Genomic DNA, 17,113 nt, shown 5'->3' with positions numbered 1-17,113 from the left:
TCCAGAAAGAGAAACAAAAAAATAATTGCCAAAAACTGTCTAAATTCTAAAATCTTTACATACATGCCTATGAATGTATATAGTATATACATGTCAATGGATATATAAAGAGAACAACAACAATGATTTTTCGAGTAATTAATTTATTTCATGTCTAACTATACTGAATTATTAGTTTTTTTATACGGAAACAAGCCTCTTCACTAACATAATGAGTGAGATATCAGCTAAAACATCATGATCTCGTCCATGCTTCGAAAATGGAAAAAAAACACAAAACATCATACCTGCAGTAAGTTATGGAACAAGGTTATGTTTATATTAGAAAATTCCAATATTTCATACAATCAAATCACATAGTGAACGTAAAGTATGAAGGGAAGCTTAATTAGGATAAATTTCGAATGCAAAATGTCAAAATACCTGCAATTTGTCAGCCTCTTCCCTGTCCATGGAAAGTTGCTTTTGTAATTCTTGTATTTTCACTGTAAAGTCAGTCTTCTCGCCCTATATCAAAGTACGGATACAATATTGTTATATAAAGGTCTAACTTTGAAAGGAACATCATATTTGTATTCCTGTAGTATAAATAAAAAAAAAAGAAAGAAAAAGGAAAGAAACCAACTTATTCTAGGGGTACACCCCGGTACAAGAAATAAAAGAAGAATATAAGGATAAAATGAACAATAGATTATTACAGCTGACACAAATATTCACCACTAACATGTTAGATACCTAGAGGGTATAAAGGTAATCAGATTTGTTGGTAGTTAGTGGATTATAGATAGGAAGTTGGGGAGGGAAGAAGGGCATGAAGAATTTGGTGAAGAATTAGGGCTGCAACATTCCTTGAAAGAGAGGAAGGGCAGAGAGTTAGGGTTCTTTTACTTTTCTTTTACTGCTTTTATATTATAATTCTGTTGAAGGTATCAATAAAATAGAAACACTATATCAGTGTTATATCATAACATTTACTGAATAAATCCTACTAGTCCCCTCAAAGCCCCCAACTTTCAAGATGATTTTAATAACTCTCTTGATTGTTTGAGAGTAAGAGAAGTCATGCTTGATGAAGACATTGATTCCTCCTCCTTTCCATTAGTCCACAAAATCCCGAAATCCATGTTTGCAACTCTCCCTAGAAGCAGAAATCAATTAGAAATTCTGAAGAATTTTCCGACCATCCCACCGGCACCAGAAACGAAGACAGTGGCTGGCAGTCAGGTTGAAGACGAATTGAATGTGCGGGTGACTGAACAGGCCCCATTTTTTTATTTTGCTGAACCCAAGTCAGACTGTTGCAAAAAGGCAGTGGGGTCCGCTTTTAATGATCCTGGTTTTAATATTCCTGTAACTGAAGAGCCCTTTTGTGAATCATTAAATGATGGGAATAAAGGAAAAAGAGCCCACTTCAATAACTCTTTGAGTAATAACTATTTTTGCCCAAGTAATTCGGATGCTGCTCAGCAGATTCATTACAAAAAAAGTTTCAGAATGTTTCAGATCCTTATTCTTCACTTTCTGTTAGTGCAGGGGCCAATTTTCTTCAGAATTCGGTATTTCCAATCGTTCCAAGAGTGTCAAAGAGTAATTCTTCTCATATTCCAAAAATACTTGAGCATTATATCTGCAAGCAAACCTCCTTCAACAATGTGTGGACTGCCCTTCTAAAATCTGAATTAAATGGGATTTGCAACCTTAAAATTCCCCCTTTGGACTCTTTTCTGAACAACACCATCAAGCACTCAGTTTCTATCAATAACCCAGATCTTTTGGAAGTTTACAGCTCTAAAATACAGGTAAGGCTCCCTTGCAAAGTTGATTTTACTCCTAAAGACCAGCTTGAAATTTCTCTCAGTGTTAGTAGTGAAGAATCAGCTGAATTCAGTGAAGTTGATCCTAAATTAGACACAGAAATTGAAGGGGCGGATTTAAGTGTTTTGTTTAATGAGGGCTTTCCCCCAAATAAATATCCACTAGATTTGCCTAAAGAATTGCTGTCTATTGACAGTGATTGTTGAATTATTCTGGCCTAATTTAGAAGTGCAGCCATCCCTTTCATTCTCTCAGCCATAATGAAGATTGTCTCATGGAACACTAGGGGCTTAAATGATTCCTCCAAACGTGCAGCACTCAAAAAGTTCACCATAAATTGTAGTCCAGATGCGGTCATGATTCAAGAGTCTAAGAAAGTTTGAATTCGGTTTTCATAAAATCACTGTGGAGCTCCAAGGATATTGGCGGGGAATTTGTGGTATCTGTCAGGTCTTCTAGGGAATTCTTACCATGTGGGACAGTAGCAAGATCTCGATAACTGAAGTTATTAAAAGAAGGTTCTCTCTGTCTATCAAATGCCTCACCTTGTGCAAAAAGGTATGCTGGATTACAAATGTCTATGCTCCTTGTGGATACAGAGAAAGGAAATTGGTTTGGCTAGAATTGTCTTCCTTAGATGCTTGTTCAAGTGGGGCTTGGTGTGTAGGTGGGGATTTTAATATTACTGGTTGGGTCCATGAAAGATTTCCCTTCAGTAGGAGCACTAAAGGAATGTCATTGTTCAATAAGTTCATTGATATTGTTAATCTCATAGAAATTCCACTGCAAAATGGATGGTTCACTTGGTCTAGAGAAGGTATTTCTCCTTCCAGATCATTATTGGACAGATTCTTCATTAATCAGGAGTGGGATGTTCTTTTGGAAAATTCTCGGGTGTCACGCAAAGAACGTATTTTCTCGGATCACTTTCCTTTGATGTTGGAGGCTGGAACTTTTCTTTGGGACCCCTCTACTTTTTGGTTTTGTAACAGCTGGTTGCAGTCCAATGAATGTAATCAGATTATTATTGAAACAATTTATAGATCAAACTTCGATGGTTGGGCCGGTTTCAGTTTACACGAGCAGTTGAGATCAGTTAAAATGGCAGGAAAAGCATGGTATAGGTAAAAGAAAGAGAAAAAAGTTTGTTATTGAAATTAAAAAAATATGATTTTGTGGCAGAAATGATTGGGCTAAATGAAGAGGAGTTGGGTACTAGAACAGCTCTGCAAGCTGAATTGTTCAGTATTTACCAAAGTGAAGAGCACAACTGCATCCAAAAAAGCAAACTTAATTGGTTTTGGTTGTCTTTGGGTGATGAGAACATGGGTTTCTTCCACCGCATCTTAAATGCAAATAAAAGAAGGAATCTCTTTGACAACTGGAGTAATATGTTGAAGGCAGTGCTGAAAAGATTTTGTGGACTAGTAGACTGATTCGAGTTCCACTAGGCATTGGTTTACATTGGCAAGACAGTTTTGTCATGGCTGGTTGCATCTTCTTTGTTGTCTCTTTTCTGTTCATCTTGAAGATTTGGGTGTGCAAAATTTTAGTTTCGAGTGGGTTAATTTTGAGAGAGTTTAAATTTTGCTTTGTATTTAGCTTTTTCTACTAATGTATTGTCTTTGAGTGGCTTTGATTAGCTTGTTATTTTCTGCTCGAATTCTTTTTTACATTTCATTTTTATGTTTCCTGAGTATAGTCTTTGTTCTAGTTTTAGCTTGTTTTTTTCCTTCAGTTCTTTTTGCTCTTAGTATAATTTTCTTGTACTTTATGCTTTAGTCTCATTATCATTAATAAAGAGTCTTGTTTCTGTTTCAAAAAAAAAAAGAATTAAAAGATGATAATGGGATTGTATCATTTCGTTCCGCCATATTGAAAGGCTTGTGCTAGATTTCTTCAACACACTTATAAAAGAATTTCGAGGGGACAGATTCATTCCTATTAAAGTGTTTGGCCTTGTTTCTCCTCAATTCAGAATGTACCTCTTGTTGCTCAATTTTTAGTGGAGGAAATTTTTAAAACTTTAAAGGCACTTGGCAGCAATAAAGCTCCGAGCCCGGATGGATTCACAGCGGAGTTCCTACTCAAACACTGGTCTATTTTCAAGGATACTTTCAAATCCTTAATGGATGATTTCCACATAAATGGAAGATTAAACACTTGCATTCAAGAAAATTTCATTTGTTTAGTGCAAAAAAAAGAGAATGCGACTCTAGTCAAGGATTTCTTCCCAATCAGCCTTGCTACCTTAACATACAAGATAGTTTCAAAAGTTCTCTCCGAATGTTTGAAACAAATTATGGATGCAATTATAAGTCCTTCCCAAAGTGCTTTTATCAAGGTAGGCAGATTCTTGACCCTATATTAATTGCTAACGAGGCCGTGGAAGACTACTGGGCAAAATGGAAAAAAGGCTGGATTTTGAAACTTGATCTTGAAAAAGCCTTTGATTTTTCTAGAAAAGATATTCTCTTTTAAAAAATTCAGCACCACGGGGATTTCATGGATAATGGGCTACATAAGAAGTCCAAAATTTTCAGTATTCATTAACGGTAAGCCAAGAGGCCGAATTGCAGCATCTCGAGGTATCCCAAGGGGACCCCCCTCCCCCTTCCTATTTCTCTTAGTGAGTGAGGTTCTAGGAGAAATCATAAGCAAGCTTCATAGCAGCGGTCAATTTGAAAGTTTCCTTGTTGGCAAAGACATGATCCACCTCTCTTTGCTTCAATTTGCCGATGACACTCTTCTATTTTGCAAGTATAATGTGAAGATGCTTTTTAAGCTTAAGGAAGCCATAAGTGGTGTTAATGTGGAAGAGGATGATTTGATTCAAACAGCAAATATACTAGACTAGGGGTGCAAGGCAGAAAAGTTGCCGAACTTATATTTAGGTCTCCCTTTGGGAGGCTACCCTCGAAAAAAGGTGTTTTGGCAACCAGTCATTGGTTGAATTCACAAGAAATTAGATAGGTGGAAGACATACCTTGTGCAAGCTCAGTTTTGGTTAGTTTTCCCACTTATTACCTATCTTTATTTTCAATAACTGAAAGTGTGGCTGCCTCCTTGGAGAGAATTATGCAGAACTTCTTTTGGGAAGGTCATGCCAGTAGCAAAATCGATCACCTTGTTAATTGGAACGAGGTTTCATCTCCTCTAAAAGATGGGGGTCTCAGCCTAGGAGGAATTAAAATTCATAACACTGCTTTGCTCACTAAATGGGATTGGAGCTACTCGAAAAAAGAGTCAGCTCTTTGGAGGATAATAATTAGAAGCATCCATGGTAAGGAGGTTTTTGATTGGTTCACTCAAAAGAAGTCCGGTAACAGCCTAAGAAGCCCTTGGGTCAACATTGCTAGAGTTTGAAGGTTCGTTGACTCTTTAGCCTCCTTTAATCTTGGTAACGGTCTTAGAATTGGTTTTTGGTCAGATTCTTGGGTGGGTAACATGCCATCAAGGAGCAGTTTTCTAGACTCCATAGAATTGCTCTTTTGCCCTCCGGTTCAGTAGTAGCACATTGGGACCATGATACTTCATCTTGGTCATTGGCCTTCAGAAGAAACTTGAAAGATGAAGAAATCGCAGAATTTCAATCACGTTTATCCCTCCTCTCAACTGAAAAAGTGATTAATTCCAATGGCTTTAGATCATGGTCCATTGACCCCCATGGACGGTTTTCCGTTAAGTCTCTTTTAGCTCACCTACTGCCTCCCCGATGGATAAATGTCTTTTTTCAGCAATCGGGAAATCTGGCAGCCCTTGAAGAATTAATATTTTGATCTGGATTATGGTCTTTAGGTCCCTCAATAGTTCAGAAATTTTGCAAAAGAAATCCCCCAATAAATGTCTCTCTCTCTCTCTCGATCTGTCCTCTTTGCTTGAAGGCTAGTGAGACCCTTTATCACATTTTCTTGTTTTGTCCCTCTCTTCCTTTGGCAGGGAAAGGATTTTCTCCGTGTTCAATTTAGTTTGGACTTTCAATCACGTTTATCCCTCCTCTCAACTGAAAAAGTGATTAATTCCAATGGCTTTAGATCATGGTCCATTGACCCCCATGGACGGTTTTCCGTTAAGTCTCTTTTAGCTCACCTACTGCCTCCCCGATGGATAAATGTCTTTTTTCAGCAATCGGGAAATCTGGCAGCCCTTGAAGAATTAATATTTTGATCTGGATTATGGTCTTTAGGTCCCTCAATAGTTCAGAAATTTTGCAAAAGAAATCCCCCAATAAATGTCTCTCTCTCTCTCTCTCGATCTGTCCTCTTTGCTTGAAGGCTAGTGAGACCCTTTATCACATTTTCTTGTTTTGTCCCTCTCTTCCTTTGGCAGGGAAAGGATTTTCTCCGTGTTCAATTTAGTTTGGACTTTTGATCGTCTCTAAGCGCTAGTGTGGTTCAACTGCTATCGGGTCTGATTTTACCAAAAAATCTCACATTATATGGGAAAGTTTGTCAAAAGCTTTACTAACAGAATTATAGTTCGAGCGAAATCAACCTATCTTCCATGATAAAGCAAGACAAAGGGCAGAAATATGCGTGCAGTAGATCTTAATGCTGAAGCTTGGAGTTACTTAAAAAAAAGAGTTCGCTAATTATTCCATTCTAGATATTACCTCAACTGGAATGCCTATCTTAATGAAGCCTAACCATTGCTGCATCAATTTCTATGCATTGCAGTTTTCACACTCTGAAGCCTTGAAGCCTTAAAGATTTGGCCTTGCTTAAATTTTAATTTTGAGATTGCATTTTTGGGTTTTTTCTGCATTTTCTGGTCATGTTTTCCAGTTTTTCTGGTCTCTTGTAATAGGCTGAATGTTACTATGTTGTTCTTCTGTTGGTTTGTTTGCATTGATGTTTTTCTTTGGGATATAATGCTTGGCACTGCAAGGGTGTTAACCTAGTTAAGATGTCCAGGTGCGCCTCTTGATTCCTAGGACTCCCCTGCTTACATCTTCTTTATTGCTTTCTTTGTATAAATCTCTTGTACTTAGAGTTCTATTAATAAAGAAGTTTTGTCTCCATTTCAGAAAAAAAAAAAACATTGACTGAAAAAACCAACGAAAGGTAATATATCTATGCAAATAGATAAGCATCTTGCAGTTAGTTGTTAGAGCATATATGTCAATATAGAAGCTTATTACTCTTTTATCCTTCATTGTCATTTAACTAAGTTCAGGGCTTCCATGTGTACTCATATATTGAGCTCTAATGTACAGAATCAATGTGAAGTTTGCTAATATTCTGGTCTAACATTATCAATTTTCACAAGATTTCACAAAAAAAATAAATAATAATAATAATAATAATAATAATAATAATAACAACAACAATCATTATCAGACTTCTAAAGATGATTTAACATGGTTGGTACCGAATGCATATAAGTGAAATGACAAAATAAGACAAAAAATATGTATACACATTAGAGAGCAAGTCCTAAAAACCCAAGCCAAGTAATATAGTGGCCCAATAGTTACAAGAATGAGAAAAAGGACAGACGAACCTTTGTTGAACTTTTTAGTCGTCTAATGAGTGCTTCCAACTCCATTGTCTGCAAGGCCATAAGATGTTGGTAAAAATGATAAATAATAGTACATTAAAAACTCCGTTTATGTTCAATTCCATATTATACTTCAGTCACTACCTTATGCTTCCTCAAATGCATTGCTGCTTGCCATTCATTAGAGCTGAGTCTTTCCTCATAACTCCTAAACAACGCATCAGCATAATGTGCAAGATGAAAATTAGTTTGGCTCTGTCTCTCAAGTGATTTCTTATTAAGGAACTCCTGACCCTCAGCAAGAGATACGGCTGGTTTTAGGTACTTCTCCAAAATAGTTCTTGAACTGTACTTGACGACACACAGAATGAGCTTACAGTTAAATGACGATACTGGTACAAAAGGTTTCTCTGGTTTTTTATCACCAAAATAATAGAAAGATGTAACCTCCTTAATTCATGGAAAGAATATATTACTTGCTCGATCTAGTTTCAGCTAGCCACTTCCCAACCAAGCGTAATACATCTGAAGTTTCCTCACTGGATTGGAAGTATTGAGAAACATGTTCTGCAAGGCTAATTGCCATTGAGTGCCGACCTTGGGCACGCAACAGCTTTGCTTCTTCGAGCTGCTAGCGCAAACAAGGGAATTGTTTAGTATTTCTTTTGTATCCCGTGAAAAGAAAACCGCCCTGACTTTAGTATCTTGGCATGAATGAACAGAATATTGGATACTGCCAAGTTCAACAACATTGAAGAGGAACAAAGGTCACGTACCCTTCCAAGCCAATACAATGGCGTGTTCTCTTCTGCTTCCTGAAGAGAGAGAGACTTAAACTCATGCAAAGCGGCAGCTGCTTGAGAATATCTGGATCCCTGAAAATTATAAAACTATAAATCAAAAAAGGAAAAAAGAGGGAGAAAAGAAAATTGAATGCAGCTTCTAGATGGTATTGTATCACCTTGCGAAGGGTGGAAGCAGATTGCAAAAGATGTTCCACCATACATTCCTTACTTCTCAAAACCTGAAGTAGAACTCGACGAAATGCTATAAAGGGTTCTAATAAATCCATATGTAGCTGAGTACTTTTCAGAATGCAGCTCCAATCAGAATTCAGCAAAGATAACTAGATCAACAGTTAGACTATGTTAAACAACAATCCTCAATTTCTGATAGGTGTACAGGTATCTTGAAACGCAGAAAAAATTAAATTAAATTAAAATTATATAAAATAAAAAATAAAAAGTTATACATATAAAGAAGCAATCCTTATATATGTTTATCAGGTAAACAAACATTGAAGCACTATAATGTAAGATGATATATAATTAAATTTACCATCATCCACCAACTTAAGCTTTTAGGTTAAATGGTGATTTAAGACACAATTATGTCAGGCAATGGCGTTTTTTATATGAATAAAATAGAGGTTAACAGTCCAGTTAATGCACAAGGAGCAGGAACAACCCCTCAGTACATACGCATTTTGTCTCCTTAATCTAGACACAACTTTGGGCCCATGGGCACAAAACAAACTCAAAAAGGAAAGGAAGAAGGAATATATTTCTTCATTGTTCATTTACCTACTTTGCATGAAATAAACTGTCAACTTTTGAAATTGAGCTAGAGGCCCGTCACTCTCATTGTGATCTTTGAAAAAATAGTGACAGTAACTGTACCATCATGGTGAATCTTTGGGACTTTCAAATGGTAAAAAATAAAGAATTTCAAACAATTATATGAAATGAATTCTCTTTGAAACTTGAACAGAATATTGCTGGCAAACAGTGTATTTTCTTTCTTCTTTAGGGTTGAATGAGCAGGATTGTGCTCCATTTTTCTTAAATGAAACACTGAAGTTTTTCTCAATAAAATTCTCTTTTTGTTTATCAACAAAAGTGATGAAAAACAGATGAAAAACACATACGAAAACAGATGAAAAACATATGATCTTACGTGTAACCAATAACCATTATCAAAGGGAACCTCACTTTATTATGAAAAAAATAGCATGAGAATGGATTTATGTAAAAACCCTAATAGATCAACATTGTGGGCACCAAGTACAAATTTACAATTCATCTTTGAGTCGAGCGGAAAAGAAACACTGCCGGAACATTATAAATAGTATTCAAGGATTGGGATAAAAGGAGATAATGGAGACAAGGATGAAGGATAGAGAAGGTAAGAGTTTTGTTTTGGTTTTTCAAAATGTTTAACAGTTTTTTGTGTTTCTTATTTTATATTCTAATGTTTTTGTTATTCAAGTTTTTAATTATTTTATTACTTTTGCTTAAAATAAAAAAAAAAAACATTTATATTTTTTTTATAAAGCAATGTCACATCATACTCATAATTTAATAAATTTAAGCAACATCACATCAACCTGAAAGTAATAAAAGTGTACCCGAAATTGGGAATGTACCCAATCGTATTATAGATAAGAATATACAAAGAACAATTGCACATATTAACATATATATTATAAACAAAGAATGCCCACTCAGATTGAGTGATTACCTGGTCCATTGTGGGAATCACATGATCTGATAACACTTTTGGATTCCCATTGAAAAAAGTTGAATATTCAGAATCCGCCCAACGTAATCCCCAAGCCAGGCCAAGATGATAAAAAATCTGCATAGGCAGACAGAAAATGGGACAAAATCTTTTGCTTTTCATTTCTGTTTTTTCTAAAAGGAGACGGTCTCTTTATGAATATAATAACATTGAGACAAAAGCTCATAGTACAAGAGAATTATACAATAAGCATGTAACCATGGATCAGGAGGTGCACCTAAGCATCTCAACAAGGTTGACACTCCATAGCACCCTCATCATATCCAAACAAGCTAAAAACCAAAATAAAGGAGTAATGTCCAAAAAGCAAAACAAAACCAAAAGAAGTACAAATAAATACAAATACAAATAAAAAGACTATATCAAGCTTTTCATTTCTGTTTATTGTTGAGATACAATATTAGTCAAAAGCAATCCTCTGGAAAAGGGACTGAAGGCCTGTTTGACATCCTTCACCTAAGATCTCCGGTTGATAAGGTGATTAATAATTGTAATTGAGACCCATAAGTAGACATACATAGAGATAACTCAAAGATAGCAAATATTGGATGAAATGGCAGGAATAATGCCTTCTACCAACCAAAGAAAAGTAAAAACCAATCCTCCCCACATTTTGTTCTACCTCTACTTACCCAAAGAAAACACAAACTTGTTAATCATATAAATAGAAAATTAGTCACATATTCAATTTGGCAACCGCAAGAATAATTTGTAAGATTTGATCAAAGTATAGGAATCAAATAAAACCTTTTGGAATCATAGGAATCAAATTGAAATTAATCCCAAAAGCCAAACTAAAAATGAACCCTAAATTAATAATGATTTTCATTTGCCTTTCACAAAGTGAAGGGAAGCACTAAACTGAGTACTAAAGTATTGATAGAACTAAATTTATGAAACCAATCAAGTGGGTTGACTGGTGCCTAAACAAAATCAGCCCAAATCACATGAACCAATGTGCGCAAATTAAAAAATCAGGAATCCATTCAATGTGCTATAAATCATGATGGAGAATAGTTCAAACTTCAAATCTAATATCTAGTGAGGATCAAACACTCGATCCAAGAAAATCTTTGTTCTCACGGTCCTGGGCATGGACTCACCTTCATGGGTCATTTAACAAATAAAGCAAGACATAAGTTACGCACCTGAAGCTTAATTATAGTTGAATATATATATTCGGTGCTTTCTTCACTTGCATGAGTTATGGACCACACTAACTCCTACAATAAATTACGAGTGAGTACACAAACAATTCTGATCTCAGTCAATGCGGAAAGAGGAGACAAATATTACCCGCTTTGAATCTTTGAACTTCTTATAAAATTCATCGAAGTCTCCTTCTTGCAATGCCCGCAAACAACTAATATTCAGCATGCAGAACCCAGAAAAGTTGTCATTGTGAAATACAAAATAATAGCACTACTACTAGGTATAATTTACCATCCTTCTAGTAAATCTTTGATTGGATTTATCAAGTGGGTTTATTAGACAATGTTTGGGTTGTGGGAAGTCAGAAGTGCATGTAGAATTTGGGTTAGTATAACATTATGGCAGTGGGTTCTCTAAACTGTTCCAAGACTATGCAAAGGAAGCTTTCACGTGTTTGCTGCCTTCAGTGTGCCCCCTTTGTTTGGAAAACAGTGAGCTATTAATTCACTTATTCATTCTCTGTCCCTTCTCATCAAATTGTTGGTTTAGCATATTTTCTATGCTCAAATCAGTTTGGGTCTTTGATGGTTCGTTTAGCGCCAATGTGCGTCAATTACTGAGGGGGGCTTATTTATAAAAAAAAAACCTTTTCTAATTTGGGCTAGTTTGATAAAAGCGATTCTAGCTGAGATTTGGTTTGAACGTTAACCAACGCATCTTCCATGATAAAAAAAAGGAATTGAGTTGAGATCGTAGAGATTTCTAAAAGAAACGCAACAGCTTGGTGTTCTTCAAATGCAAAATTCCAAAGATTACTCCATTCAAGACATTTCCCTCAATTGGACCGCCTTCATCGGGGATGAGTTTCAATGTAGTTTCCCCCGATTTCCAGTTCAAAATTAGTGCTTTTGTAGTATGGATGGGTTTTATATGTATTTCTGCCGTTAGGTTTACTTTGACCTTTTCATGACCTTAGTATTGTTCTTGTACTTTGGTCTTTTCTTTGTATTTTGGATATGACGAAGGTGCTATGGGGTGTCAATCTAGTTGAGATGTTCGGGTGCACTTACTGATCCTATCTCTATCTATCTATCTCTCTCTCTCCCTTTTTTTTGGCTTCCCAATTATTCTCATTGTATAGCTCTCTTGTACATTGAGTTTATTAATAATAAAAAAGCTTGTCTACTCTTCAAAAAGAAAACATGTGTTAAAATTGTAGAAAGGAATGATTTGATCCACTCTAATACATAAAACATAGATTGAAGTTGGGTGGTCAGGGAAGTCTTCTAGCTCGGTTGCACACTAACACAAAACAAGACTTGACAGAGCAGAAACTTGAATCCTGTATCACAGAGAATAAAAGCTAGATATCATCCAGTCCTAAGCCAACATATTATGTAAATATGTAAAGGCCTGAGGGATAGGATACTAATTCTAGGACGTTATTTCATGGACTCTCTTCAGTTTGGCTGATAGCCCCATAACTTCGAAGTTGATATTGGTTAAATTCAAATTTTAGTGAGAAATTCTCAACTTCTGTGCTCCACTGACATCATTGGCACAAGTTGTTGCAGAGTTCTATTAAAAATTTGAAGTAGATTGATGTCTTGGGATCTCAAATGATAAAAATGCCTAATGATAGAGACTGAAAAATGGGTTGCTGGATTAGAAACTTTGGTTTTTGCATCAAATACCTATGCAGGTTTTCGTTGAAATGAATATTCTTGGTCTGATAACTTGATGAACCAGAATCAGGTCCTGCATATAGCAAAGAAAAATCCCAGTTTCCTGCACGCCAGGCAGCTTCATACTGTGCCCATACAATCACACAATATTCAGCTTGATAAAAAATTATACAATTATGGACACAGTAAACAATGAATCAAGGTTATAATATAAAATCTCATAGAGTATGACAAACACAGAGTTATAACCAAGGAATATCACATCCCTTGTTATATTAGTAAATTGAAGGATTCCCATCAATATTATGGATTAATCGATATCTTCGACATATTTTGTAACTCAGCATAAAACACAAAATGCCATTATTAATACCAATATGAATCTGATGTAGAACATCTCCCTTCTTGATGTTTCTTGAGTTTTATCCTAGAGGAGGGGTTTGAATTACCATTTTTAAAGTTTAGGATTAGTTATTTGAATTACCAATTTTGTATCTTGAGTTAGTTATAACTAACTCAACTCCAAGTTAAACTAACTCAACCCCAAGTTAGTTTAACAACTCTTGTAATCTCTAGCCTATAAAAAGGCTTCTCATTTTCATTAATAAGACATCACAAAAAAAGAGGCATTATACATAAAGATTTCTAGCTTTGCAATTACTGCATCAGAATCTAATTACTAATAATGTTGGTAAAGTTGGAATAGTATTGAATAATTCATTCTTTACTTTACATTAAAACAATGGTCAATCTTAGATAGAAGGAAAACCTAAAACTTAAAGGAAAAAAATCATACCACAATAAATATAATATAACTACAGCAAATAACTAAGGCATAAATAAGATATAATAAGATCTATAACTTAGTTTGAAAGTAAAAACATATTTTTGGAAAATTTTCAGTTTACACCCCTAATCTTTTGAAGGTTGATCAATTTAAACTTTAAACTAATAATTATATCAATTTAAACATCAGGGGAGTAAAGTGAAGCATTTAAAAAAGTTCAGGTTTTAAATTGATACAATTTTAAGTTTGGGGTTTAAATTGAAATTATGTTAGCCATATCAATATTTTAATCTTTGGTTACAACACAACAAAACACCCTTGGAAGGTTGGAAGATAAACCTGCAGTTCCATGAACTCTAAATCATGCTGAACATGGTCATCCCGGAATGTTAAACCCTGGCAATATAAATCCAGAACGTGTGCACAACCAATTTTCTGCAGAGATCTAATAACCCCTTTGTAAGGTTTCCAGTGTCCTGAGGCATCTTCCAAGGCAGAAATTGACTGATGACGTTGTGGTTGCTTATCCATATAAATGTTTTTAACAACACCATTCTCTTGAACCAGGGAATCTGATCGTACTCGCAAGTCATAGTATTCAAGGGCCTTACTCCAATTTCCCTCGTGCTCAAAGGTGATGATTTGTGACGACAACTTCAACAGTCACCAACGTACATGCAGATAAAAAGAAATGAGCAAACTTTTCCAAACTGTTTGAATCTACGTCTGTTAATTCATATGGGATTGAACAGCCAACTTTTCTATGGCTTACTGAGTGGGGGAGAAAATGAAATAGACATCAGTATGTTAAACCTCTTGCAACTAGTAGATACAAGCAGTTATATTTTTTTAAAAATGTTTGTGAGTATCCAAGCCAACTTACTCGTACCTCAACTGATCTCATGGGACAACCCACTTGACCTTACAACATTAGGAGTCAAAGAAACTCGTAAGATAATTCCTAGGTAGGTGGCAACCATAAATTGAACTCATGACCTCTTATTTAGTTATTGAGACTATGACTCATTTTTACCACTAGACCAACCTATGATGGTTTGTAGTTGCTTGAAGTATTATGTTAAATCACTAATTGACTTTAAAGCTTAAGCTAATAGGTTTGAAAATTTATAATTATAGCGACGTTCTAACACAATCACTCATTTGTGAGGTAGAAAATTTGTAAAAGACCCAACAAGTAAAAATCAATATTAGTACACCATCTTTGATGCTATGTTGAATCACCTATTGATTTTAACGCTGTGGGATATAGTGAACTTAATTCTATCAACGCTTTAAAATATTATACCATTTAGAATAAAACTACCTCTCTAAGATACACTCAAGCTACTAGCAAGCACATACTAGCTCACCTTGTGAGAACGTATAATTCCATACAAGCTGTCGGGTTCATTAATTTGAGTGACTGCTGAGACAAGTATTTCAATATGACGTGGCATCTGATGCATGAAAGAAGCAGAGAGAGCAATAAGAATAACAGATAAACATTGTGGGAACTGGCAATTTCAAATGTTTCTAGAGCCTCCCCACATTTACTGATTACATAATTAGTAAAAAGTTGTAGATCTCTCTACTATTTACAAATGCACTTTTTGCACACAACTTACTGTTTCCACGTAAGAAAAATCTGGGGTCCCCAGGGAAAGGCATCCAAAATGCTCTTCACACCAATGCTCAACGTACATGACAGATGTAAAGTATGAACCAGAATACTACAAAAGATACTGAATTAATGAAAAACTGACATGAATACCAAACACTTAACGTTAAAGGTTGTTTTTTTTAGACAATGAGAAAAATGCCGAAATCACTAACAATTGCAGCTTTAGCAACAATAAGGTAGTCAATAGAAAGCCAATAAACCTGCAAAAACATATAGCTTGTCAGATATTTAAGCAATAGCTAATTCTTATTTTTACACATGACAAGTGAATCATACTTTGTCCCAGGAGACTGGTGGCATCACAGAAGAATTAGATGCAGCCACTGGATCTCTACAATTAACAGAGGTGGAACGGGATCTAGAACTCTTACTTGATCCCTTAGAAGGCTGAAGGAGCAAATATGTTCTATTAGCTTTAGAAATAATGTTAGTGGGACAAAATGTTTAAAAATACTGTTCAATGAACAGAATAAAATAATGAATACAGAAAAAATTAAGACTCACAATAACCACATCAAAGATCCAAGTTCGTTATGTCAAACCGTTTATATACCAATAATCATTATTAATTTTATAGCAAATGTTTTTGTGTCTCATCGTGAGAACATAAACACCCGCTAGGGCCATTTGGTTTAAGATTCCACCGATACCGAAGAATAAAGCATGCTTGGGAATAAGATTATTGAGATACCCAAGATGACATTTTGTTTCTATTTCGTTTAAAGAACTAATCATAAAAACATTATATAATTTTAATAGATTAATTAATAAAAAATTCAAAATATTGAAAAAAAATTAAGTATAAAAATCTAACGATAATTTTAATTGAATAATTAGTTATGAGTATTAAAAAAATGAACAATTATACAGAGTAATTTATTAAAATCCTTGTATTCATCCAAAACTTTTAATTTAATTTATAGTGATGTTTGAGGTCCATCTAAAGTATCCTATTGCAAACTACCTTTCTTACCATAGATTGTCTGTATTTATCCCAAAAAAGTATCCTATTGCAAACTTTTAACTACCTTTCTTACCATAGATTGTCTCTATTTATGGAACAAATGAGTGCTTTGAAAGAGAATGAATTCCACTTTCCTAAGGAATGAGGCAAACAAAAGTATTGCTTATACTTTTCTCTTGGGAATTTGTTTGTAGGTGGTTGTCAGACCAGCATTTATCATCCAAAAATCCCAACAACAATGAGATGATAGATGAATGTACAAATAAACTACTTCTGAAGGCTAGCAAGAAAACATTATTTTTAGTCAACCTTAGACCCAATTCCTCACTGCACTTTTCAATTGTGAAATGGCATCAGAGTCACTCTTCAACAGGGAAAAAAAAAAAAACAGTCGATGTCTCATGTATTTCTAGGTATAAATCATGATAAACAATTCATGTAGATAAAAATCGGCAGCAACATTTTCTGTTCCATCCATCAAGGATTGATAAACAGCATCAAATAAATTATGAGGTAGTATCTCATCTAACATACCATCGATGTACTAGTAGAATTTTAATATAGTATAATTAACCTTAGAATTATCTTTCCTCAAAGATACAAAAGATCGCTCCATGACATGATATAGCCGAAGTTCATTGAGGGTATTCAAAAGTACTTGAATTGACTTGATCAACTTGTTTGATTCTACAAATATGTGTTCTTGCACCTGCAAATTAACCATAGGTAACAAAACTGACGCAAAGAACCTAGTATCATTGCAAGGTTAAGTAAGCCCAATACATCAACTGTTCTCTTCCAACAAATACTGAACCAATTTCATTCCATTTTAGGTTAAGAAAAGTAAATAAATAAAATCAAACTATGTAACTAATAGAGATTCAAATTAAAACAAGATGAACTGAAAACACTATAACTGGAGTTGGGATTATTCCCTAAAAGTACAACCT

The 17,113-nt window shown here is 34.9% G+C and overlaps 1 protein-coding gene across 3 annotated transcripts in view; it reads right to left on the bottom strand.

Moving 5' to 3' along the window:
• Positions 1–17,113, bottom strand: part of LOC101208785 (serine/threonine-protein kinase ATM) — a 64,420-nt gene that overhangs the window by 7,442 nt on the left and 39,865 nt on the right. For all 3 annotated transcript variants that reach the window (XR_004214017.1, XM_011658584.2, XM_031880103.1), the window contains exons 45-60: positions 16,738–16,872; positions 15,476–15,586; positions 15,352–15,399; positions 15,144–15,248; positions 14,889–14,975; positions 13,858–14,172; positions 12,741–12,856; positions 11,191–11,257; positions 11,043–11,117; positions 9,835–9,951; positions 8,276–8,440; positions 8,091–8,189; positions 7,791–7,942; positions 7,459–7,660; positions 7,318–7,365; positions 424–507 (exon numbers count right to left, since the gene is read on the bottom strand). Coding sequence is in view for 2 of the 3 variants with exons in the window: in XM_011658584.2 (XP_011656886.1) it covers positions 424–507; positions 7,318–7,365; positions 7,459–7,660; positions 7,791–7,942; positions 8,091–8,189; positions 8,276–8,440; positions 9,835–9,951; positions 11,043–11,117; positions 11,191–11,257; positions 12,741–12,856; positions 13,858–14,172; positions 14,889–14,975; positions 15,144–15,248; positions 15,352–15,399; positions 15,476–15,586; positions 16,738–16,872 (1,926 nt within the window). In the remaining variant the exon portion in view is untranslated. The remainder of the gene's footprint in view (positions 1–423; positions 508–7,317; positions 7,366–7,458; positions 7,661–7,790; positions 7,943–8,090; positions 8,190–8,275; positions 8,441–9,834; positions 9,952–11,042; positions 11,118–11,190; positions 11,258–12,740; positions 12,857–13,857; positions 14,173–14,888; positions 14,976–15,143; positions 15,249–15,351; positions 15,400–15,475; positions 15,587–16,737; positions 16,873–17,113) is intronic.

The sequence above is a fragment of the Cucumis sativus genome, chromosome 1 (assembly GCF_000004075.3).
Source record: "Cucumis sativus cultivar 9930 chromosome 1, Cucumber_9930_V3, whole genome shotgun sequence".
Classification (NCBI taxonomy): domain Eukaryota; kingdom Viridiplantae; phylum Streptophyta; class Magnoliopsida; order Cucurbitales; family Cucurbitaceae; genus Cucumis; species Cucumis sativus.
The sequence above is the reverse complement of the archived record's forward strand: the minus strand, read 5'-3'. Positions and strand labels throughout refer to the sequence as shown.